At 51.9% G+C, this 26,768-nt stretch overlaps 1 protein-coding gene across 1 annotated transcript; it reads left to right on the top strand.

Moving 5' to 3' along the window:
- Window positions 1–1,069: 1,069 nt before the first annotated feature.
- On the top strand, window positions 1,070–26,018 carry parp2 (poly (ADP-ribose) polymerase 2; the record flags this gene model as incomplete). Its single annotated transcript, XM_067981673.1, has 10 exons — window positions 1,070–1,181; window positions 4,087–4,240; window positions 5,885–6,023; window positions 7,012–7,075; window positions 10,099–10,233; window positions 10,754–10,881; window positions 15,637–15,736; window positions 20,386–20,484; window positions 23,171–23,295; window positions 25,046–26,018. Coding segments are annotated over 10 exons (1,216 nt in total), but the record flags the coding sequence as incomplete, so codon positions are not given.
- Between the last annotated feature and the right edge of the window lie 750 nt (window positions 26,019–26,768).

The following is a 26,768-nucleotide window of genomic DNA, read 5'->3' as shown; positions in this document are numbered from 1 at the left end:
TGGGCCGAATGGCCTCCTTTTCTGTAACCATTCTATGATTCTAGTTGGTATTAATGAACGCAGCTCTCCCAGGTCAAGTACAGAGTAAAGCTCCCTCGACACCGTCCCATCAAACACTCCCAGGGCAGGTACAGCACGGGTTAGATACAGAGTAAAGCTCCCTCTACACTGTCCCATCAAACACTCCCAGGGCAGGTACAGCACGGGTTAAATACAGAGTAAAGCTCCCTCTACACTGTCCCATCAAACACTCCCAGGGCGGGTACAGGGTTAGATACAGAGTAAGGCTCCCTCTACAATGTCCCATCAAACACTCCCAGGGCAGGTACAGCACGGGTTAGATACAGAGTAAAGCTCCCTCTACACTGTCCCATCAAACACTCCCAGGGCAGGTACAGCACGGGTTAGATACAGAGTAAAGCTCCCTCTACACTGTCCCGTCAAACACTCCCAGGGCAGGTACAGGGTTAGATACAGAGTAAAGCTCCCTCTACACTGTCCCATCAAACACTCCCAGGGCAGGTACAGGGTTAGATACAGAGTAAAGCTCCCTCTACACTGTCCCATCAAACACTTCCAGGGCGGGTACAGGGTTAGATACAGAGTAAGGCTCCCTCTGCACTGTCCCATCAAACACTCCCAGGGCAGGTACAGCACGGGTTAGATACAGAGTAAAGCTCCCTCTACACTGTCCCATCAAACACTCCCAGGGCAGGTACAGCACGGGTTAGATACAGAGTAAAGCTCCCTCTACACTGTCCCATCAAACACTTCCAGGGCAGGTACAGGGTTAGATACAGAGTAAAGCTCCCTCTACACTGTCCCGTCAAACACTCCCAGGGCAGGTACAGGGTTAGATACAGAGTAAGGCTCCCTCTATACTTCACTGGTTATTAGTGCATGGCAAGCTTCAAGCAGAATATTCCTTTGGCTCTCGAGAGGCCTGTGTCAGTGGACAGGCTTCTCACGAGGAAGTGGCAGGCTGGAGCACGGTGTCTCCGCTGACCTGTTGCCCCCGGTTTTACAGACCGGCTCCCGGCTGACGTGTTCACCTTTCTGTTGCTCCCAGGTTTCTCGACAAAACTAAGAACAGCTGGTCCCAGCGGATGTGTTTTGAGAAAGTTGCAGGCAAGTACGACATGTTGAGTCTGGACTACAGCGGGGACGCTGCTGCAGAGAAGGTGAGTGGCCATGGGGGTTTGAACCTCTTCAGTCATTGCCTCAACACTTGCGTGTCGTCGCCTCCGCCCGTCCTGATAATATATTGGAGGTGTTGTGCCTGTGCACGTTTTGTGTCATCTTATCGAATGATACAGCACAGAAGGAAGCAATTCGGCATGTCAACAAAGCTCCTTTAACATAGCAAAAACGTTCACCGGAGCGATTTACCAAATAATTTGACACCGAGCCACATAAGGAGATGTGCGGACAGGTGGCCGAAAGCTTGGCCAGAGAGGTCGGTTTTATGGAGCGTCTCAAAGGAGGGAGAGAGAGGCGGAGAGGGTTAAGGAGGGAATTCCAGAATCTCGGCCAGGCCGCCAGTAGCAGAGCGATTAAAACCGGGGATGGGCGAGAGGCCGGAATTGGAGGAGCGCAGAGATTGCGGAGGGTTGTAGGGGCTGGAGGAGGTTACGGAGATGGGGAGGCCACGGAGGGATTGGAAAACAAGGACATTGCGCCTGTGAAAGAACTGTCCAATCAGTCCCACTCCCCCTCCTGCTCTTTTCCCCCATCGCCCTGCAAATTTTTCCCCTTCAAGTATTTATCCAATTCCCTTTTGAAAGTTATTATTGAATCTGCTTCCACCGCCCTTTCAGGCAGCGCATTCCAGATCTTAATTCGCTGCGTTAAAAAAAAAAAATTCTCAAAAAAAATTCTCCTCATCTCCCCCTCTGGCTCTTTTGTCGATCACCTTAAATCTGTGCCCTCTGGTTACCGACCCTCAAAACCCCCTCATAATTTTGAACACCTCGGTTAAATCCCCCCCCCCTTAAACCTTCTCTGGTCGAAGGAGAACAATCCCAGCTTTTCTGCTCCTCCCCACATAGTTGAATTCCCTCATCCCTGGTACCATTCTGGTAAATCTCCTCTGCACCCTCCCCGATAATAATCTTTTCCCATTCTAAGTTCCTGTGTCCAAATTTATTAAGATTGTAATTACGCCCTCCTGCCACTGCAGAGAAGCTTCATGCTCCAAACGGGTCTCCTGCTCTTCCTGTACAAAGGGACATTCATTGACAGTCCCAAATAATTTACTGCACATACAGTGACCATTTTGAAAATAGGGATACCTATAGATAAAGGACACCTGGTGTAAGTCCCTTTGCTGTCCCTAATTTACAGGTCTCACTGTAGTCATAATATAAGATAACAGCGCGTTATTTAAAAACAGGGACCCGAATATCTGACTTTAACTTGCCAGTGTTGCGCCCCGGTCCGCTCAGCGCACAGGGCGCTCGGCGCTGAGAGATTCAGGATCTGGCGTAGGAGTCCGCTCAAAAAAAAGCTCGGGGCGCTCGGCACCGGTGGACCCGGAACCGGGAGCTCGAAGCCCCTTCAGAACCCAGGGTGCTCAGCGCTGGTAGATCCAGAATGGGGAAACGAGGGGCTCCTTTTGACGCCCGGGCAGGAAGGCGGCAAAGGGAGAGCGTGGTGCCCCCCCCCACCGAACCGGGAGCGTCGGCAGGCAGGCAGGCAGGCAGGCAGGGTCGGCCGGTTTTAACGGCTGGGCCTCATCGGCGCAACACCGGCTGACTCCCCGACCGAAAGGGCTGGCAAGTCCTTTTTTTTTTGAAACTCAGCGAGTTGTTACGATCATGGTTTCCTTGTGGGAAACCTGGTTCGCGACGATGGCTGTAAATTAAAAAAAAAAATTATATTTAAATTGACCTTATTGAGCCTCCTCCTGTGGAAATGCATAAAGAGATACCTGACCATATTAACTCTCTCTAATACACTTAACGCACGAATGTAGAAATGCACGATGGATATTTGACCATATTAACCGACGAGCTAATTCACTTTAAAGCTCACATAATAGTTTCTCACGAAAACACACAGAGAAGCACAATTGTGTAATTACGTTTAAGCCTTGGTATGTTGATAATTAAGTTAGCTGAGCAGGTGCTTAGTACCGTCTGGCACCCCCACCCCACTAGCAGATAAAGGGTATTGCTGACTACAAAAATATAATGAGAATACAGTTTCTTGAAAGGCCATGTGGCTTTGAGACTGACTTCAGCCCTACTGATAACCAGGACAGAAATGTGGGGAGGATGAGAATGCTCAGGCCTACATGCCAAAGTAATAAAGGGTTATGGACGTTCGGGGGGTGGGGGGGCAGGCTCACTACTTGATTGACTAACTACCTGAACCAATAAAGAATGTACGTGTACGCCCATATTCTGTGACCAGGTGGGCGTTGTTAATTGAACTGTATAAACGTGAGCTGTTTCTTGAACTCAGCGAAGACGTAGCCTCGACCATTGTTTGAGGCACTCTTCCACTTGGACAAGTTTCTTAATAAATTCTCGCTTGTCTGAATTAAGTGTTTGGGTGTTAATGCATTGTGTGGAATAAGTAATATTAAGTTTAAGTTTTCGACACTTCGGCCCTGGCTGATGCCCCACGACAGGGTTGGCCAGGCGCTGGAGGCCAGCACTACTCCCCTCGATCGGGCCTCGGGTCAAAATGGCAGATCGGGCCCCGACCTGCACGTTTACAGAGGACCCCGCCGGCAATGGGACGGGGCGTCCCTGTCACCTGAAATTTAAAATTTCAGTCGGCCAGATGGGGGTGGGAAAGGAGGGGGGGGGTGAGACACCACCCACCCCGTTCCATTTTAACTGGTTCCCCTCCTCCTCCTCCTCCCCCCCCAGAGCAAATCGACCCCTCGGAGACCATTCAGATTCCCACGTTCGGCATTGTTAGTGGTTGCGGAAAAAGCTCTGCTCCCGTTGACTGTGTTGCGCCAATATTCCTCGGACGTCTATCATCCTCACCCAATGTCCCAGTGTTGGTTTGCTGCCCAATACTTCTGCGTCGTTTATCCATTTTGTCCCTTCATTTCCTCCCCCCCCCCCCCAGGAGAGTGGGAAGGTTGGAGAGGCAGCGAGGGCTCCCAAGGCGGAGTCGAAGCTGGACCGTCGAGTCCAAGAGCTGATCGAGCTGATCTGTAACATACGGGCGATGGAGGAGATGGTGCTTCAAATGAAGTATGATACCAAGAAGGCTCCACTAGGTAGGGACAGGGACCTGGACCTTCACATGTAACATGTACACAGCTGCTTTGATCATTTTGCTTGGATGGAACAGCATTGTCCACATTGAGGCTCCATACATCAAACCCCTTCCCATTCACTCCCATTGTACACAATCCCAATGGACCCAAACCCCTTCCCATTCACTCCCATTCTACACAATCCCAATGGACCCAAACCCCTTCCCATTCACTCCCATTGTACACAATCCCAATGGACCCAAACCCCTTCCCATTCACTCCCATTGTACACAATCCCAATGGACCCAAACCCCTTCCCATTCACTCCCATTGTACACAATCCCAATGGACCCAAACCCCTTCCCATTCACTCCCATTGGACACAATCCCAATGGACCCAAACCCCTTCCCATTCACTCCCATTGTACACAATCCCAACGGGCCCAAACCCCTTCCCATTCACTCCCATTGGACACAATCCCAATGGACTCAAACCCCTTCCCATTCACTCCCATTGGACACAATCCCAATGGACCCAAACCCCTTCCCATTCACTCCCATTGGACACAATCCCAATGGATCAAACCCCTTCCCATTCACTCCCATTGTACACAATCCCAACGGGCCCAAACCCCTTCCCATTCACTCCCATTGTACACAATCCCAATGGACCAAACCCCTTCCCATTCACTCCCATTGTACACAATCCCAATGGACCCAAACCCCTTCCCATTCACTCCCATTGTACACAATCTCAATGGACCCAAACCCCTTCCCATTCACTCCCATTGTACACAATCCCAATGGACTCAAACCCCTTCCCATTCTCTCCCATTGTACACAATCCCAATGGACCCAAACCCCTTCCTCATTCAGTGAGTAGTTTCTTGGACAGGTTTTTACAGATGTTAGGTGCCCAAATATGACTGGACTGAGCATTGACCGCCAGTAAGGAAAGAACTTTCATTTACGTGGCGCCTTTCACGACCTCAGGTCGTCCCAAAACGCTTTACAGCCAATGAGGTACTTTTGAAGTGTAGTCACTGTTGTAATGTAGGAAACGTGACTGCTAGTTTGTACACAGTAAGATCCCACAGACAGCAATGTGATAAATGACCAGACAAACTGTTTTTTACTGATGTTGGTTGAAGGATAAATATTGGCCCAGGACACCGGGGAGACCTCCCCTGCTCTTCTTCCAATAGTGGCCATGGAGTCTTTTACGTCCACCTGAGAGGGCAGACGGGGCCCTCGGTTTAATGTTTCATCCGAAAGACGGCACCTCCAACAGTGCGGCGCTCCCTCAGTACTGGCCCTGGGAGTGTCGGCTCTGGATTATGGGGCTGGAGTCTCTGGAGTGGGGCCTCGAACCCACGACCCTTTTGACTCGGAGGCGAGAGTGAGACCCCACTGAGCCCCGGCTGAACCCCAGTAATGTTCCACAGGTGGTACCGTAGCACGGGTACAGCACAGAAGGAGGCCATTCGCCCCCATCGTGCCTGTGTTGGCTCTTTGAAAGAGCTATCCAATTAGTCCCGCTCCCCTGCTCTTTCCCCATAGCCCTGCAAATTAATGGTGATCCTGGGACCTGGTGTTGGTTGGTAAGGCTCGAAGCTAATGTTGAACGAGGCCTGATCTCGCGCTCTCTCTCATTTCTCTCCATAGGTAAGCTGACCACCGACCAGATCAAAGCAGGCTACCTCTCTCTTCAGAAGATCGAGGACTGTATTAACCGGAATGTGACCGGCAAGGCTCTGGTGGAGGCCTGCAATGAGTTTTACACCAGGATACCGCACGACTTTGGGTAAGAGGTCGTCAATGAGCGGCCGTTGCAGCCACCCGTCAGCAGTCGAGCATTGTAGGCACCCTGCCACTCCATCTCCCCCTTTAATACGTGTTTCTGAACCAGGCCGTTCGCAACCTTGGCCTCCTATTTCACCCTGAGATGAGCTTCCGACCACATATCTCCGCTCCATCACCCAGACCGCCCACTTCCACCTCCGTAACGTCGCCCGTCTCCGCCCCTGCCTCAGCCCATCTGCTGCTGAAACCCTCATCCGTGCCTCTTTTACCTCCAGACTCGACTATCCCAATGCTCTCGGTATCAAATTTTATTCGATAATCGCTCCTGTGAAGATGCCTTGGGTCGATTTTAGGGCTGCAAATCATGACCACCCCTATTTTCGGCCAGTCTGGAGATGATTGGGTAATTGCCCTGTCAATCCCGCCTGGAGACCGCACTGCTGTAAGTGAGCGGTGTTGGTTTTATGCACATAATGTGTGTAATGTTAACTATCCTCCACTCTGCATTTTGCTGGAGAAATCACCCTGCTTTTATCGGGGGAAGTTGCTATAGTTTGGGTCATGAGGTTCTGTTGGTTGTAGTTCATAGAAACTCTTTTTAAATAGACTCTGTAGACTGTTTGCTGTAGTGTGCTGTTTAAGTAGACTCTGTAGACTGTTTGCTGTAGTGCACTGTTTAAATAGACTCTGTAGACTGTTTGCTGTAGTGTGCTGTTTAAATAGACTCTGTAGACTGTTTGCTGTAGTGCACTGTTTAAATAGACTCTGTAGACTGTTTGCTGTAGTGCGCTGTTTAAACAGACTCTGCTGAGTAAATGGACTGTTTGCTGTGAGTCCTGCAATAAGCCCCGCCCTGCCTCAAGCTCATTGGCTGACTCAGTAGTGTCACTAGACACAGTGTTTTCACTACCTTCCAGGTGCTATATAAATGCAGGTTGTTGTTGTATCCCTCCGCTGTCTTAACCAATGCTTTCTTTGACCTCCCAAAGACTGAAGATTCCTCCTTTGATCCGAACCAAGAAGGAACTACAGGAGAAAGTAGGACTTTTGGAGGTAAGTGCAATCCCTCCGAGTTATTCAAACGTTGGTGGCCCCCCCAAACAACACGCTGCTTGTGGCATAATTGATTGCACCTGTGGCGGGGGGGGAGAGAAATAGTAAGACAGAACAGCCTTCCCCATGGGGGGGGGGAATAGTAAGACAGAACAGCCTTCCCCATGGGGGGGGGGGGAATAGGAAGACAGAACAGCCTTCCCCGTGGGGGGGGGAGAATAGGAAGACAGAACAGCCTTCCCTGTGGGTGGGGGAATAGGAAGACAGAACAGCCTTCCCCATGGGGGGGGGGAATAGTAAGACAGAACAGCCTTCCCCATGGGGGGGGGGAATAGTAAGACAGAACAGCCTTCCCCATGGGGGGGGGGGGAATAGGAAGACAGAACAGCCTTCCCCGTGGGGGGGGGAGAATAGGAAGACAGAACAGCCTTCCCCATGGTGGGGGAATAGGAAGACAGAACAGCCTTCCCCGTGGGTGGGGGAATAGGTAGACAGAACAGCCTTCCCCGTGGGTGGGGGAATAGGAAGACAGAACAGCCTTCCCCGTGGGTGGGGGAATAGGAAGACCGAACAGCCTTCCCCATTTGGGGGGGGTGGAATAGGAAGACAGAACAGCCTTCCCCGTGGGTGGGGGAATAGGAAGACAGAACAGCCTTCCCCGTGGGTGGGGGAATAGGAAGACAGAACAGCCTTCCCCGTTTGTGGGGGGGGGAATAGGAAGACAGAACAGCCTTCCCCGTGGGTGGGGGAATAGGAAGACAGAACAGCCTTCCCCATGGGTGGGGGAATAGGAAGACAGAACAGCCTTCCCCGTGGGTGGGGGAATAGGAAGACAGAACAGCCTTCCCCGTGGGTGGGGGAATAGGAAGACAGAACAGCCTTCCCCGTGGGTGGGGGAATAGGAAGACAGAACAGCCTTCCCCATTTGGGGGGGGGGGAATAGGAAGACAGAACAGCCTTCCCCATTTGGGGGGGTGGAATAGGAAGACAGAACAGCCTTCCCCATTTGGGGGGGGTGGAATAGGAAGACAGAACAGCCTTCCCGTGGGTGGGGGAATAGGAAGACAGAACAGCCTTCCCCGTTTGTGGGGGGGGGGTATTTTGTCTGCGCCTCCTCCCTACGCTCCTCGCGTCAAGCCCCACAACAGAAAGATGCACTGGGCAAGATGGCGGCCTGCTCCCGATCCGGTGACTTGCGCTCGACGGCCGTGGGGGTGGATGGGGGCCCGGCTGTGACGCCCTCCACAGTTGAATATCGTTTCCCTGCCCTCCAGCTGCAATGGGCCCGCGGGTTCGACCCTGCTGCAAGCACAGGCCGTACGGATGTTGCCCGTGGTTGTTGTGGGGGGGGGAACGGTCCGGATGGAGGTCCCTGCCTCGTACTTCACTGGAGAGCAGCAACGACCAGGGACCCACAACACTGACCCCAACCCCAGGCACCATGGAGGGCAGTGAAAAGTCTACAAGTTAAAAGTTGAATCTCTCTCTCTCTCTCTCTCCTTTCCTTTTCTCTCTTTTTCTCTCTCTTCACCGCCTCCATACTTTTTTTCCACATCTCTCTCGCCTTTCCCCTTCCCCTCCTCTCTCTTGTTTCCCCCCTCTCGCTTGTCTCTCTCCCTCTCTCCTCTCTCTCCTCTCTCTCTCTCTCTCTCTCGCCTCTCTCTCTCTCTCTCCCCTCTCTCTCTCTCTCTCTCGCCTTTTCTCTCTCCCTCTCTCTCTCTCGCTTTTCCCCTTCTCTCTCTCTCGCCTTTCCCCTCTCTCCCTCTCGCCTTTCCCCCTCTCTCTCTCTCTCTCTCTCTCTCACTCTCTCGCCTTTTCTCTCGCTCTCTCTCTCTCTCGCCTTTCCTCTCTCTCTCTCTCTCTCGCCTTTTCTCCCTCTCCCTCTCTCTCTCTCGCCTTTCCTCTCTCGCTCTCTCTCGCCTTTCCTCTCTCTCTCTCTCTCTCTCTCTCTCTCTCTCGCCTGTCCCCCTCTCTCTCTCTCTCTCTCTCTCTGTCTCTCTCTCTCGCCTTTCCCCCTCTCTCTCTCTCTCTCTCTCTCGCCTGTCCCCCTCTCTCTCTCTCGCCTTTTCTCTCTCTCTCTCTCTCTCGCCTTTTCTCTCTCTCTCTCTCTCTCGCCTTTTCTCTCTCTCTCTCTCTCTCGCCTTTCCCCCTCTCTCTCTCTCTCTCTCTCTCTCTCGCCTGTCCCCCTCTCTCTCTCTCGCCTTTTCTCTCTCTCTCTCTCTCTCGCCTGTCCCCCTCTCTCTCTCTCGCCTTTTCTCTCTCTCTCTCTCTCTCGCCTTTCCCCCTCTCTCTCTCTCTCTCTCTCTCGCCTGTCCCCCTCTCTCTCTCTCGCCTTTTCTCTCTCTCTCTCTCTCGCCTTTTCTCTCTCTCTCTCTCTCGCCTTTTCTCTCTCTCTCTCTCTCTCTCTCTCGCCTTTCCCCCCTCTCTCTCTCTCTCTCTCTCTCTCGCCTTTCCTCCTCTCTCTCTCTCGCCTTTCCTCCTCTCTCTCTCGCCTTTCCTCCTCTCTCTCTCTCGCCTTTCCCCCTCTCTCTCTCTCTCGCCCCTCTCCCTCTTCTCTCTCTCGCCTTTCCCCTCTCTCTCTCTATCTCTCTCTCGCCTTTCCCCCTCTCTCTCTCTCGCCTTTTCTCTCTCTCTCTCTCTCTCTCGCCTTTCCCCCTCTCTCTCTCTCGCCTTTTCTCTCTCTCTCTCTCTCGCCTTTCCCCCTCTCTCTCTCTCTCTCTCGCCTGTCCGCCTCTCTCTCTCTCTCTCTCCTTTCCCCCTCTCTCTCTCTCGCCTTTTCTCTCTCTCTCTCTCTCTCTCGCCTTTCCCCCTCTCTCTCTCTCGCCTTTTCTCTCTCTCTCTCTCTCTCTCTCGCCTTTCCCCCCCTCTCTCTCTCTCTCCTTTCCCCCCCTCTCTCTCTCTCTCCTTTCCCCTCTCTCTCTCTCGCCCCTCTCCCTCTTCTCTCTCTCTCTCTCTCGCCTCCCCCCGCCCCCCTTTTCCTGAGACCAGTTGCCGTCCTGGATTGACTGCTGTGTATGTTTCAGGCTCTGAGCGAGATTGAGATTGCCATCAAAGTGGTGGAATCGGAGTTGGGGAGCGCGGAGAATCCACTGGACAGACAGTACCGCTCGCTCCACTGCAGTCTCCAGCCCCTGGAGCACACCGCATCAGAATTCAAGGTTAGCAGCTCCCCCACTCGACCCGGCTCCTAAACCCTGTGGAACCTCAACCTCAGCTCGGGGGGGGGGGGGGGGAGGGGGGGGAGGGGATGGTGGTGGTGGGCTGGTGGTCCCGTACATACAGAGTAAAGCTTGTCTTATCTTCGACTTCCGTTGTCTTCTTATTGAGACCTCCGGTCTGTGTTGAGTGAGCTGATCCCAGCCGGGGTCGGGGGCGATGGGAGGGGGGTCGCTACAATTAGTACTCATCCACCTGGGTGAGGGAGGAGGAACAAAATCAGCCAGGGTTGTTACTCCTGATCACCATCTGGTGACTCCTGCTGTAAAGTGTATGTGTGTGTGTGCCGACACCCAGCCAGCACTCGGCGTTGGGGGTCACACAGTGAGGAACGGCCATTTGGGTGAGCGGTGGCCTTGGGGACCCCCGGCCCCCCTGCACGGGTTGGGGCGGTCAGGAGGAGGAGGAGGACTATTCCAGCCGTCAAGTCGTTCACTGTTTGCCCTTGTTGTCCCTGCTCAGGTGGTGGAGAAATACCTCCAGTCCACCCACGCTTCCACACACAATGATTTCACCATGAAGCTGCTGGAGGTCTTCAACGTGGAGAAGGAGGGAGAGAAAGACCAGTTTCGCACAGACCTGGGCAACAGGTGAGAAGCACACCCGCATGGGCAAGGAGGTACCTGCATACCACGACTGGTGTCTCTCAGTCCCCTCTCTCTCCGGGTGATATCTGTACACTGACTGGTATCTCTCAGTCCCTCTCCCTCAGGGTGATATCTGTACACTGACTGGTGTCTCTCAGTCCCTCTCTCTCAGGGTGATATCTGTACACTGACTGGTGTCTCTCAGTCCCTCTCCCTCAGGGTGATATCTGTACACTGACTGGTGTCTCTCAGTCCCTCTCCCTCAGGGTGATATCTGTACACTGACTGGTGTCTCTCAGTCCCTCTCCCTCAGGGTGATATCTGTACACTGACTGGTGTCTCTCAGTCCCTCTCTCTCAGGGTGATATCTGTACACTGACTGGTGTCTCTCAGTCCCCTCTCCCTCAGGGTGACATCTGTACACTGACTGGTGTCTCTCAGTCCCTCTCTCTCAGGGTGATATCTGTACACTGACTGGTGTCTCTCAGTCCCTCTCTCTCAGGGTGATATCTGTACACTGACTGGTGTCTCTCAGTCCCTCTCCCTCAGGGTGATATCTGTACACTGACTGGTGTCTCTCAGTCCCTCTCTCTCAGGGTGATATCTGTACACTGACTGGTGTGTCTCAGTCCCTCTCTCTCAGGGTGATATCTGTACACTGACTGGTGTCTCTCAGTCCCTCTCTCAGGGTGATATCTGTACACTGACTGGTGTCTCTCAGTCCCTCTCTCTCAGGGTGATATCTGTACACTGACTGGTGTCTCTCAGTCCCTCTCTCTCAGTGTGATATCTGTACACTGACTGGTGTCTCTCAGTCCCTCTCTCTCAGGGTGATATCTGTACACTGACTGGTGTCTCTCAGTCCCTCTCTCTCAGGGTGATATCTGTACACTGACTGGTGTCTCTCAGTCCCTCTCTCTCAGGGTGATATCTGTACCCTGACTGGTGTCTCTCAGTCCCTCTCCCTCAGGGAGATGTCTGTACACTGACTGGTGTCTCTCAGTCCCTCTCTCAGGGTGATATCTGTACACTGACTGGTGTCTCTCAGTCCCTCTCAGGGTGATATCTGTACACTGACTGGTGTCTCTCAGTCCCTCTCCCTCAGGGAGATATCTGTACACTGACTGGTGTCTCTTAGTCCCTCTCCCTCAGGGTGATATCTGTACACTGACTGGTGTCTCTCAGTCCCTCTCCCTCAGGGTGATATCTGTACACTGACTGGTGTCTCTCAGTCCCCTCTCTCTCAGGGTGATATCTGTACACTGACTGGTGTCTCTCAGTCCCTCTCTCTCAAGGAGATATCTGTACACTGTCTGGTGTCTCTCTGGGCGATATCTGTACACTGACTGGTGTCTCTCAGTCCCTCTCTCTCAGGGTGATATCTGTACACTGACTGGTGTCTCTCAGTCCCTCTCTCTCAAGGAGATATCTGTACACTGTCTGGTGTCTCTATGGGCGATATCTGTACACTGACTGGTGTCTCTCAGTCCCTCTCTCTCAGGGAGATATCTGTACACTGACTGGTGTCTCTCAGTCCCTCTCTCTCAGGGTGATAACTGTACACTGACTGGTGTCTCTCAGTCCCTCTCTCTCAGGGAGATATCTGTACACTGTCTGGTGTCTCTCTGGGCGATATCTGTACACTGACTGGTGTCTCTCAGTCCCTCTCTCTCAAGGAGATATCTGGACACTGTCTGGTGTCTCTCTGGGCGATATCTGTACACTGACTGGTGTCTCTCAGTCCCTCTCTCCCAGGGAGATATCTGTACACTGACTGGTGTCTCTCAGTCCCTCTCCCTCAGGGTGATATCTGTACACTGACTGGTGTCTCTCAGTCCCTCTCCCTCAGGGTGATATCTGTACACTGACTGGTGTCTCTCAGTCCCTCTCCCTCAGGGTGATATCTGTACACTGACTGGTGTCTCTCAGTCCCTCTCTCTCAGGGTGATATCTGTACACTGACTGGTGTCTCTCAGTCCCTCTCCCTCAGGGAGATATCTGTACACTGACTGGTGTCTCTCAGTCCCTCTCCCTCCGGGTGATATCTGTACACTGACTGGTGTCTCTCAGTCCCTCTCCCTCAGGGTGATATCTGTACACTGACTGGTGTCTCTCAGTCCCTCTCCCTCAGGGTGATATCTGTACACTGACTGGTGTCTCTCAGTCCCTCTCTCTCAGGGTGATATCTGTACACTGACTGGTGTCTCTCAGTCCCTCTCTCTCAGGGAGATATCTGTACACTGACTGGTGTCTCTCAGTCCCTCTCCCTCAGGGTGATATCTGTACACTGACTGGTGTCGCTCAGTCCCTCTCTCTCAGGGTGATATCTGTACACTGACTGGTGTCTCTCAGTCCCTCTCTCTCAGGGTGATATCTGTACACTGACTGGTGTGTCTCAGTCCCTCTCTCTCAGGGTGATATCTGTACACTGACTGGTGTCTCTCAGTCCCTCTCTCAGGGTGATATCTGTACACTGACTGGTGTCTCTCAGTCCCTCTCTCTCAGGGTGATATCTGTACACTGACTGGTGTCTCTCAGTCCCTCTCTCTCAGTGTGATATCTGTACACTGACTGGTGTCTCTCAGTCCCTCTCTCTCAGGGTGATATCTGTACACTGACTGGTGTCTCTCAGTCCCTCTCTCTCAGGGTGATATCTGTACACTGACTGGTGTCTCTCAGTCCCTCTCTCTCAGGGTGATATCTGTACCCTGACTGGTGTCTCTCAGTCCCTCTCCCTCAGGGAGATGTCTGTACACTGACTGGTGTCTCTCAGTCCCTCTCTCAGGGTGATATCTGTACACTGACTGGTGTCTCTCAGTCCCTCTCAGGGTGATATCTGTACACTGACTGGTGTCTCTCAGTCCCTCTCCCTCAGGGAGATATCTGTACACTGACTGGTGTCTCTTAGTCCCTCTCCCTCAGGGTGATATCTGTACACTGACTGGTGTCTCTCAGTCCCTCTCCCTCAGGGTGATATCTGTACACTGACTGGTGTCTCTCAGTCCCCTCTCTCTCAGGGTGATATCTGTACACTGACTGGTGTCTCTCAGTCCCTCTCTCTCAAGGAGATATCTGTACACTGTCTGGTGTCTCTCTGGGCGATATCTGTACACTGACTGGTGTCTCTCAGTCCCTCTCTCTCAGGGTGATATCTGTACACTGACTGGTGTCTCTCAGTCCCTCTCTCTCAAGGAGATATCTGTACACTGTCTGGTGTCTCTATGGGCGATATCTGTACACTGACTGGTGTCTCTCAGTCCCTCTCTCTCAGGGAGATATCTGTACACTGACTGGTGTCTCTCAGTCCCTCTCTCTCAGGGTGATATCTGTACACTGACTGGTGTCTCTCAGTCCCTCTCTCTCAGGGAGATATCTGTACACTGTCTGGTGTCTCTCTGGGCGATATCTGTACACTGACTGGTGTCTCTCAGTCCCTCTCTCTCAAGGAGATATCTGGACACTGTCTGGTGTCTCTCTGGGCGATATCTGTACACTGACTGGTGTCTCTCAGTCCCTCTCTCCCAGGGAGATATCTGTACACTGACTGGTGTCTCTCAGTCCCTCTCCCTCAGGGTGATATCTGTACACTGACTGGTGTCTCTCAGTCCCTCTCCCTCAGGGTGATATCTGTACACTGACTGGTGTCTCTCAGTCCCTCTCCCTCAGGGTGATATCTGTACACTGACTGGTGTCTCTCAGTCCCTCTCTCTCAGGGTGATATCTGTACACTGACTGGTGTCTCTCAGTCCCTCTCCCTCAGGGAGATATCTGTACACTGACTGGTGTCTCTCAGTCCCTCTCCCTCCGGGTGATATCTGTACACTGACTGGTGTCTCTCAGTCCCTCTCCCTCAGGGTGATATCTGTACACTGACTGGTGTCTCTCAGTCCCTCTCCCTCAGGGTGATATCTGTACACTGACTGGTGTCTCTCAGTCCCTCTCTCTCAGGGTGATATCTGTACACTGACTGGTGTCTCTCAGTCCCTCTCTCTCAGGGAGATATCTGTACACTGACTGGTGTCTCTCAGTCCCTCTCCCTCAGGGTGATATCTGTACACTGACTGGTGTCGCTCAGTCCCTCTCTCTCAGGGTGATATCTGTACACTGACTGGTGTCTCTCAGTCCCTCTCTCTCAGGGTGATATCTGTACACTGACTGGTGTCTCTCAGTCCCTCTCTCTCAGGGTGATATCTGTACACTGACTGGTGTCTCTCAGTCCCTCTCTCTCAGGGTGATATCTGTACACTGACTGGTGTCTCTCAGTCCCTCTCTCTCAGGGTGATATCTGTACACTGACTGGCAGACCTCCTATGGGACATTATGAACAAAATGTGACCTGGGTCGTCGGTATGACACTTGTGGAAAGTGCATTCAATGCATAAAAGATATGTCTAGTCAGTCTGCCATGGCATTGCACGCAAGGAATGAAAACCAAGTCTAGACTTCAGGTGGAGTGGAAGAGAGCAGGGGGATGTCTGAGTCCAAGTCAATCGCTGTGTTTGAGATGGGGGGAGGTGGTTGGTCATGTAAACGTGAGGGAATTTGAAGGGTAGCGCTATGGGATCAGTTGAGAGTTCAGTTGAGGAGCTAACCTCTGACAGGCACGGTGACCGGTGGCGGCCCCTGCCTCTGCGTGTCCCGCTCCCTGTGTTCCGCACGAATTCTCTCGCGCAGCAGAGCGGGCTCCTCTGCGCACGCCCCCTCGTGTTCAGCGTCTTCACTCACCGCCCTTGTGCACTCTCTGTCTGTCTCCTTTAGGAAGCTATTGTGGCATGGCTCTCGTCTCTCCAACTGGGTGAGCATTCTAAACCAGGGGCTGCGCATCGCCCCTCCGGAGGCTCCCGTCACTGGTTACATGGTAAGTGAACGTCGAAATGGGGCATCACGTCCTCTCACACTACAGTCACTATTAAAGGAGCGTCCCCTCACACTGGGACTAACTCACCACAGTCTCTATTAAAGGAGCGTCCCCTCACACTGGGACTAACTCACTACAGTCACTATCAAAGGAGTGTCCCTTCACACTGGGACTAACTCACTACAGTCACTATCAAAGGAGTGTCCCCTCACACTGGGACTAACTCACTACAGTCACTATTAAAGGAGCGTCCCCTCACACTGGGACTAACTCACTACAGTCACTATTAAAGGAGCGTCCCCTCACACTGGGACTAACTCACTACAGTCACTATCAAAGGAGTGTCCCCTCACACTGGGACTAACTCACCACAGTCACTATCAAAGGAGCGTCCCCACACACTGGGACTAACTCACCACAGTCACTATCAAAGGAGTGTCCCCTCACACTGGGACTAACTCACCACAGTCACTATTAAAGGAGTGTCCCCTCACACTGGGACTAACTCACCACAGTCACTATTAAAGGAGTGTCCCCTCACACTGGGACTAACTCACCACAGTCACTATTAAAGGAGTGTCCCCTCACACTGGGACTAACTCACCACAGTCACTATTAAAGGAGTGTCCCCTCACACTGGGACTAACTCACGACAGTCACTATTAAAGGAGCGTCCCCTCACACTGGGACTAACTCACTACAGTCACTATTAAAGGAGCGTCCCCTCACACTCGGACTAACTCACTACAGTCACAATTAAAGGAGCGTCCCCTCACACTGGGACTAACTCACTACAGTCACTATTAAAGGAGCACCCCTTCACACTGGGACTAACTCACTACAGTCACTATTAAAGGAGTGTCCCCTCACACTGGGACTAATTCACTACAGTCACTATTAAAGAAGTGTCCCCTCACACTGGGACTAACTCACTATTGTCACTATTAAAGGAGTGTCCCCTCACACTGGGACTAACTCACTACAGTCACTATTAAAGGAGCGTCCCCCTCACACTGGGACTAACTCACTACAGTCACTATCAAAGGAGCGTCCCCTCACACTGGGACTAACTCACTACAGTCACTATTAAAGGAGCGTCCCCTCACACTGGGACTAACTCACTACAGTCACTCTTAAAGGAGTGTCCCCTCACACTGGGACTAACTCACTACAGTCACTATTAAAGGAGTGTCCCCTCACACTGGGACTAACTCATTACAGTCACTATTAAAGGAGCGTCACCTCACACTGGGACTAACTCACTATTGTCACTATTAAAGGAGTGTCCCCTCACACTGGGACTAACTCACTATAGTCACTATTAAAGGAGCGTCCCCTCACACTGGGACCAACTCACTACAGTCACTATTAAAGGAGCGTCCCCTCACAGTGGGACCAACTCACTATTGTCACTATTAAAGGAGTGTCCCCTCACACTGGGACTAACTCACTACAGTCACTATTAAAGGAGCGTCACCTCACACTGGGACTAACTCACTATTGTCACTATTAAAGGAGTGTCCCCTCACACTGGGACTAACTCACTACAGTCACTATTAAAGGAGCGTCCCCTCACACTGGGACCAACTCACTACAGTCACTATTAAAGGAGCGTCCCCTCACAGTGGGACTAACTCACTATTGTCACTATCAAAGGAGCGTCCCTTCACACTGCGACTAACTCACGACAGTCACTATTAAAGGAGCGTCCCTTCACACTGCGACTAACTCACCACAGTCACTATTAAAGGAGCGTCACCTCACACTGGGACTAACTCACTACAGTCACTTTTAAAGGAGCACCCCTTCACACTGAGACTAACTCACTATTGTCACTATTAAAGGAGTGTCCCCTCACACTGGGACTAACTCACTATTGTCACTATTAAAGGAGCGTCACCTCACACTGGGACTAACTCACTACAGTCACTATTAAAGGAGCGTCCCCTCACAGTGGGACTAACTCACTATTGTCACTATCAAAGGAGCGTCCCTTCACACTGCGACTAACTCACGACAGTCACTATTAAAGGAGCGTCCCTTCACACTGCGACTAACTCACCACAGTCACTATTAAAGGAGCGTCACCTCACACTGGGACTAACTCACTACAGTCACTTTTAAAGGAGCACCCCTTCACACTGGGACTAACTCACTATTGTCACTTTTAAAGGAGCATCCCTTCACACTGGGACTAACTCACTACAGTCACTTTTAAAGGAGCATCCCTTCACACTGGGACTAACTCACTATTGTCACTATTAAAGGAGCGTCACCTGACACTGGGACTAACTCATTACAGTCACTATTATAGGAGCGTTCTTCCTCACACTGGGACTAATTCACTACAGTCACTATTAAAGGAGCGTCCCTTCACACTGGGACTAACTCACTACAGTCACTATTAAAGGAGCGTCCCCTCACACTGGGACTAACTCACGACAGTCACTATTAAAGGAGCATCCCTTCACACTGGGACTAACTCACTATTGTCACTATTAAAGGAGCGTCACCTCACACTGGGACTAACTCACTATTGTCAATATTAAAGGAGTGTCCCCTCACACTGGGACTAACTCACTACAGTCACTATTAAAGGAGCGTCCCTTCACACTGGGACTAACTCACTACAGTCACTATTAAAGGAGCGTCCCTTCACACTGGGACTAACTCACTACAGTCACTATTAAAGGAGCGTCCCCTCACACTGGGACTAACTCACTACAGTCACTATTAAAGGAGCGTCCCCTCACACTGGGACTAACTCACCACAGTCACTATTAAAGGAGCGTCCCCTCACACTGGGACTAACTCACTACAGTCACTATCAAAGGAGTGTCCCCTCACACTGGGACTAACTCACGACAGTCACTATCAAAGGAGTGTCCCCTCACACTGGGACTAACTCACTACAGTCACTATTAAAGGAGCGTCCCCTCACACTGAGACTAACTCACTGCAGTCACTATTAAAGGAGTGTCCCCTCATACTGGGACTAACTCACCACAGTCACTATTAAAGGAGCATCCCCTCACACTGGGACTAACTCACCACAGTCACTATTAAAGGAGCGTCCCCTCACACTGGGACTAACTCACCACAGTCACTATTAAAGGAGCGTCCCTTCACACTGGGACTAACTCACCACAGTCACTATTAAAGGAGAGTCCCTTCACACTGAGACTAACTCACTGCAGTCACTATTAAAGGAGCGTCCCCTCACACGAGGACTAACTCACTACAGTCACTATTAAAGGAGCGTTCACTCACACTGGGACTAACTCACCACAGTCACTATTAAAGGAGCGTCCCCTCACACTGGGACTAACTCACTACAGTCACTATTAAAGGAGCGTCCCCTCACACTGGGACTAACTCACTACAGTCACTATTAAAGGAGCGTCCCTTCACACTGGGACTAACTCACTACAGTCACTATTAAAGGAGCGTTCACTCACACTAGGACTAACTCACTATTGTCACTATTAAAGAAGCGTCCCCTCACACTGGGACTAACTCACTACAGTCACTATTAAAGGAGCGTCCCCTCACACTGGGACTAACTCACTATTGTCACTATTAAAGGAGCGTCCCCTCACACTGGGACTAGCTCACTATTGTCACTATTAAAGGAGCGTCCCCTCACACTGGGACTAACTCACTACAGTCACTATTAAAGGAGCGTCCCCTCACACTGGGACTAACTCACTACAGTCACTATTAAAGGAGCGTCCCCTCACACTGGGACTAACTCACTATCGTCACTATTAAAGGAGCGTCCCCTCACACTGGGACTAGCTCACTACAGTCACTATTAAAGGAGCGTCACCTCACACTGCGACTAGCTCACTATTGTCACTATTCAAGGAGCGTCCCCTCACACTGGGACTAACTCACCACAGTCACTATTAAAGGAGCGTCCCCTCACACTGGGACTAACTCACTACAGTCACTATTAAAGGAGCATCCCCTCACACTTGGGACTAACTCACTACAGTCACTGTTAAAGGAGCACCCCTTCACACTTGGGACTAACTCACTACAGTCACTGTTAAAGGAGCACCCCTTCACACTGGGACTGGTGCTGAGTCCCATCTCTGTTTTGTGTCAGCTAACGATCTCAAACAGTAGTGCGGCTACAATTGGTACTGAGCCCAACATGGAGCAGATAGGGCTCAGGTTCCGTTCTTCCTCCCCGCCCCATCCCAACCATCTCTCGGATGAGATGTTAAACTGAGGGTCCCGTCTGCCCTCTCAGGTGGATGAGAAAGATCCCACGGCCACTCTTGGAAGAAGAGCAGTGGGGGGAGTTCTCCCCGGTGTCCTGGGGCCGATATTTATCCCTCAACCAACATCACTAAAAAAAACCAGATCATCTGGTCATTATCACATTGCTGTTCGTGGGATCTTGCTGTGCGCAAATTGGCTGCCGTTTTTCTTACAACAGTGACTGCACTTTTAAAGTCTTTCATTGGCTGTAAAGCGCTTTGGGACGTCCTGAGGTTGTGAAAGGCGCCGAGTAAATACCGCTCCTTTCTACGTTTAATATTGATTATTACTATCGGGTCCTGTACTATCTCTACAATCCTGTGTCAGTCGTACAGTTCTCTCTCCTTTCTTTCCCCCCCCTCCCCCCGTTCCCCTCACAGTTTGGGAAAGGAATATACTTTGCAGACATGTCCTCAAAGAGTGCCAATTACTGCTTCGCAACCCGGGAACAGAATGTAGGACTCCTGCTGCTGTGTGAGGTAAGGGTTTTTTTTTATTATTCGTTCGTGGGATGTGGGCGTCGCTGGCAAGGCCGGCATTTATTGCCCATCCCTAATTGCCCCTCGAGAAGGTGGTGGTGAGCCGCCTTCTTGAACCGCTGCAGTCCGTGTGGTGAAGGTTCTCCCACAGTGCTGTTAGGAAGGGAGTTCCAGGATTTTGACCCAGCGACGATGAAGGAACGGCCAATATATTTCCAAGTCGGGATGGTGTGTGACTCGGAGGGGAACGTGCAGGTGGTGTTGTTCCCATGTGCCTGCTGCTCTTGTCCTTCTAGGTGGTAGAGGTCGCGGGTTTGGGAGGTGCTGTCGAAGAAGCCTTGGCGAGTTGCTGCAGTGCATCCTGTGGATGGTACACACTGCAGCCACGGTGCGCCGGTGGTGAAGGGAGTGAATGTTTCGGGTGGTGGATGGGGTGCCAATCAAGCGGGCTGCTTTGTCCTGGATGGTGTCGAGCTTCTTGAGTGTTGTTGGAGCTGCATTCATCCAGGCAAGTGGAGAGTATTCCATCACACTCCTGACTTGTGCCTTGTAGATGGTGGAAAGGCTTTGGGGAGCCAGGATGTGAGTCACTCGCTGCAGAATTCCCAGCCTCTGACCTGCTCTTGTAGCCACAGTATTTATGTGGCTGGTCCAGTTAAGTTTCTGGTCAATGGTGACCCCCAGGATGTTGATGGTCGGGAATTCGGCGATGGTAATGCCGTTGAATGTCAAGGGGAGGTGGTTAGACTCTCTCTTGTTGGAGATGGTCATTGCCTGGCACTTGTCTGGCACGAATGTTACTTGCCACTTATCAGCCCAAGCCTGGATGTTGTCCAGGTCTTGCTGCATGCGGGCACGGACTGCTTCATTATCTGAGGGGTTGCGAATGGAACTGAACACTGTGCAATCATCAGCGAACATCCCCATTTCTGACCTTATGATGGAGGGAAGGTCATTGATGAAGCAGCTGAAGATGGTTGGGCCAAGGACACTAGGTGTCAGGGATCACAAAACCACTTCATTAAACCCCTCCGAACCCCTCGATTAGATTCCAGTCTGTAACTCACTCCCGGGTATCTGTTATTCTGTATATAAACCCCCCCAAACCCCTCGATTAGATTCCAGTCTGTAACTCACTCCCGGGTATCTGTTATTCTATATATAAACCCCCCCGAACCCCTCGATTAGATTCCAGCCTGTAACCCACTCCCAGGTATCTGTTATTCTACATATAAACCCCCCGAACCCCTCGATTAGATTCCAGTCTGTAACTCACTCCCGGGTATCTGTTATTCTACATATAAACCCCCCGAACCCCTCGATTAGATTCCAGCCTGTAACTCTCTCCCGGGTATCTGTTATTCTATATATAAACCCCCCCGAACCCCTCGATTAGATTCCAGCCTGTAACCCACTCCCGGGTATCTGTTATTCTACATATAAACCCCCCGAACCCCTCGATTAGATTCCAGTCTGTAACTCACTCCCGGGTATCTGTTATTCTATATATCAACCCCCCCGAACCCCTCGATTAGATTCCAGCCTGTAACCCACTCCCGGGTATCTGTTATTCTACATATAAACCCCCCGAACCCCTCGATTAGATTCCAGCCTGTAACTCTCTCCCGGGTATCTGTTATTCTATATATAAACCCCCCCGAACCCCTCGATTAGATTCCAGCCTGTAACCCACTCCCGGGTATCTGTTATTCTACATATAAACCCCCCGAACCCCTCGATTAGATTCCAGTCTGTAACTCACTCCCGGGTATCTGTTATTCTATATATAAACCCCCCCGAACCCCTCGATTAGATTCCAGCCTGTAACCCACTCCCGGGTATCTGTTATTCTATATATAAACCCCCCGAACCCCTCGATTAGATTCCAGCCTGTAACTCTCTCCCGGGTATCTGTTATTCTATATATAAACCCCCCCGAACCCCTCGATTAGATTCCAGCCTGTAACTCACTCCCGGGTATCTGTTATTCTATATATAAACCCCCCCGAACCCCTCGATTAGATTCCAGTCTGTAACTCACTCCCGGGTATCTGTTATTCTATATATAAACCCCCCCGAACCCCTCGATTAGATTCCAGCCTGTAACTCTCTCCCGGGTATCTGTTATTCTATATATAAACCCCCCCGAACCCCTCGATTAGATTCCAGCCTGTAACTCACTCCCGGGTATCTGTTATTCTATATATAAACCCCCCCGAACCCCTCGATTAGATTCCAGTCTGTAACTCACTCCCGGGTATCTGTTATTCTATATATAAACCCCCCCGAACCCCTCGATTAGATTCCAGTCTGTAACTCACTCCCTGGTATCTGTTATTCTTTCTATAAACCCCCCGAACCCCTCGATTAGATTCCAGCCTGAAACTCACCCCCGGGTATCTGTTATTCTATATATAAACCCCCCGAACCCCTCGATTAGATTCCAGTCTGTAACTCACTCCCGGGTATCTGTTATTCTATATATAAACCCCCCGAACCCCTCGATTAGATTCCAGCCTGTAACTCACTCCCGGGTATCTGTTATTCTATATATAAACCCCCCGAACCCCTCGATTAGATTCCAGCCTGTAACTCTCTCCCGGGTATCTGTTATTCTGTATATAAACCCCCCCGATGAGGCTCCAGCCCTCCGTTAACTTCTCGTCTCCTCTTCCTTGCGCCTCAGGTGGCTCTCGGTGACTGTAACAAGCTGCTGGTTGCCGACTATGAAGCTGACAAGCTGCCCCCGGGGAAGGACAGCACCATGGGCCTGGGGAGGATCGCTCCGGATCCAAACACTGAGGTTAACCTGTGAGTATCGCCGGTGCCGGCCGCCTGGCCTCACCTCTCCCCAACGGGGCGAGCCTGAGCTGCACTCTAACCTTGCTGTCTCCCGCAGCCGCCTCTACTCCCATCGTTAAACCGAGGGCCCCGCCTGCCCCTCTCGGGCGAACGTTAAAGATCCCACGGCCACTATTGGAAGAAGAGCTCTCCCCGGTGTCCTGGGGCCGATATTTATCCCTCAACCAACATCACTTTTATAAAAAAAATGAAACAGATGATCTGGTCACTTTTCACACTGCTGTTAGTGGGATCTTGCTGAGCTCAAATTGGCTGCCAGGTTTCCCTAAGTGACTACACTTCGGGGGAAAAAAAAAGTCCTTCTTTGGCTGTGAAGGGTTTTGGGATGTCCTGATATGGTGAAAGGCTCTGTGCAGAAATGGCGGTTCTTTCTTTACTGCGCTCCTGGTCGACCCCTGGCGCACGTCCCTCAGTGACCCCGCTCCCGAGTGAGGGCGGCCAACGCCGCTCGGTGCCTCAACGCGCCTGTGGACTGTGTAAATCGGAGGGGTAAGGGGTCTAAAGGGCCCGTCGACGGCAGGGGCCTTTCAGATTACAGTGGGTGGGTGTTCCGTCAAGGCTGCGCGTTGGAACCGTCAAACGTCCTGCCGTTGACACTAGCGGGCGGACGCCTCTCCCGCTCGGCCGTCTTAGCGGAGGCGTAACCCCGTCGGAGGTACGGCCGGCCGGCATTAAACTGGCCGACAAGGGGAGGTCTCACGAATACGGGAAGCATTTGCGCCTTCTGTCCCTGCCGATGGTCTCATTCCAACTCTGGGTCAGCCGGGCTCAGTCGATCTCCCCCCCCTTTCTGTCAGACGGTCGTGGGCTCGAGCCCCATAATCTAGGGCCGACACTTTTGCCCCACGATACGGGACAGTCTCGGTGATGGAACAGTTTTTTTTATTCGTTCACGGGGTGTGGGCGTCGCTGGCGAGGCCGGCATTTATTGCCCGTCCCTAGTCGCCCCTTGAGAAGGTGGTGGTGAGCCGCCTTCTTGAACCGCTGCAGTCCGTGTGGTGAAGATTCTCCCACAGTGCTGTTAGGAAGGGAGTTCCAGGATTTTGACCCAGCGACGATGAAGGAACGGCCGATATATTTCCAAGTCGGGATGGCGTGTGACTCGGAGGGGAACGTGCAGGTGGTGTTGTCCCCATGTGCCTGCTGCCCTGGTCCTTCTAGGTGGTAGAGGTCGCGGGTTTGGGACGATGGCTTCGGTCTTCCCAATATTTAGTTGGAGGAAATTCCTGCTCATCCAGTACCGGATGTCGGACAAGCAGTGTGACAAATCAGAGAGAGCGGAGGGGGTCGAGGGCGTCGGTGGTGAGGTAGAGCTGGGTGTCGTCAGCGGACATGTGGAACCTGACGTGTTTTCGGATGATGTCGCCGAGGGGCAGCAGGTCGACGAGAAATAGGAGGGGGCCAGGGGTAGATCCCTGGGGGACTCCAGAGGCAACGGTGCGGGAGAGGGAGGAGAAGCCATTGCAGGCGATTCTCTGACTGCGACTGGACAGAAAAGAACAGAACCAGGCGAGGGCAGTCCCACCCAGCCGGACAATGCTGTGATACGGTGCAGTCTCAGTAACAACGAGGCTTTTTAATTTTCTTTGCAAGCTTTGCTGTTAATAAATTGTCTGCTTGATTTTGCTGTTTGGAATTCCTGACTCCTGTTTTTATAACGTGGTCTCTCTCTCTCTCTCTCTCTCTCTCTCTCTCTCAGTAACGGTGCTCTCGTTCCGATAGGCCCGGGGAAGGAGACGGGAGTGGAGAATCCCAGCGGCTACACCCTTAATTACAACGAGTACATCGTTTACAGCCCAAAGCAGGTCCACATGAAGTACCTGCTCAAGGTCCAGTTCGACCACGTCTCGCTGTGGTGAGCGTCCAAGGCCCCGGGACAGGCGCCAGTGCGGTCTCCCGGAGCGAACCCGCTGCTCAGACACCGATATCGCAAGTAAACACGGCCGCGAGTGCGACCTCTGAACCTGCAGGGTCACGCGCGCGCGCGTGTAACTCATGAACTTCTAAAGATCCTATTGGGAAAAGACCGGGGTGGTGGGGCGGAGAAGGGAGTTCTCCCACGGTGAGAGGGACCTGTATAAATGCAAATGTTTCTTTAATGACGTGTAACTGACCCCTTGCGCTCTGGCGACCCCCTGTACGTGGGTAGTCTCGAGCGACCGGGATATCCAGCTACCAACCCGGCCTGTCCCTTTCTAAGGCCACTGCTCCAAAGGGACGAATCGAGTTGGGGGCAGCGGCGCCGTCAGGCGTCGAGGCCGGTCAGAGGCGGCTGGAGCCGCGTGCAATGTTTCAGGCTGCGGCTCACGCCGACTGGCTCAGCGCGCGCCAGCCACACGACGACTGACGGGCACAGGCTGAGCACAGGAATTTCATGTGCGGAGCTAGCAGCTTCCCCACTGGCGTCGCTCACGGTGAGGAAGGGGGTGTTCTGCATAATGTGTGACAGAGCAAGACTGACCAGACATAAGCGAGACACTTAACAGAGAATGCAAGTGATTCGCCAGGCTATTATGTTCAGGTCGAAGTTAATAATACAGGGGTTGAAAGAAGTAAATGAAGCTTCAGATTGTATGGTTGGTGTAATATGGGACAATTTCTGTACATGTTTTATATTCAGCTTTGTTGCAATTCTTGCGCAAAATTATAATCCTCGGAATTTCATTTAATAAGTGTCAACAATTTTTTTAAACTATGCATTCTCTTTGTGTGTGTGAATAGTGTGTACCGTCCAATGGGAGTGTGAGTAATGTGTACCGTCCAATGGGTGTGTGAGTAGAGTGTGAACTGTCCAATGGGTGTGTGAGTACAGTGTGAACTGTCCAATGGGTGTGTGAGGAGAGAGAGTGTGTGTGTCCAATGGGTGTGTGAGTAGAGAGTGTGTGTCCAATGGGTGTGTGAGTAGTGTGTACCGTCCAATGGGTGTGTGAGTAGAGAGTGTGAACTGTCCAATGGGTGTGTGTGTCCAATGGGTGTGTGAGGAGAGAGTGTGTGTGTCCAATGGGTGTGTGAGGAGAGAGTGTGTGTGTCCAATGGGTGTGTGAGGAGAGAGAGTGTGTGTGTCCAATGGGTGTGTGAGTAGAGAGTGTGTGTCCAATGGGTGTGTGAGTAATGTGTACCGTCCAATGGGTGTGTGAGTAGAGAGTGTGAACTGTCCAATGGGTGTGTGAGGAGAGAGAGTGTGTGTGTCCAATGGGTGTGTGAGGAGAGAGAGTGTGTGTGTCCAATGGGTGTGTGAGGAGAGAGAGTGTGTGTGTCCAATGGGTGTGTGAGGAGAGAGTGTGTGTGTCCAATGGGTGTGTGAGGAGAGAGTGTGTGTGTCCAATGGGTGTGTGAGTAGAGAGTGCGTGTGTCCAATGGGTGTGTGAGGAGAGAGTGTGAACTGTCCAATGGGTGTGTGAGGAGAGAGTGTGAACTGTCCA

The sequence above is a fragment of the Heptranchias perlo genome, unplaced genomic scaffold, assembly GCF_035084215.1.
Source record: "Heptranchias perlo isolate sHepPer1 unplaced genomic scaffold, sHepPer1.hap1 HAP1_SCAFFOLD_866, whole genome shotgun sequence".
Taxonomy (NCBI): domain Eukaryota; kingdom Metazoa; phylum Chordata; class Chondrichthyes; order Hexanchiformes; family Hexanchidae; genus Heptranchias; species Heptranchias perlo.
Note: the sequence above shows the minus strand (reverse complement) of the source record. Positions and strands in the feature narration are given on the sequence as shown.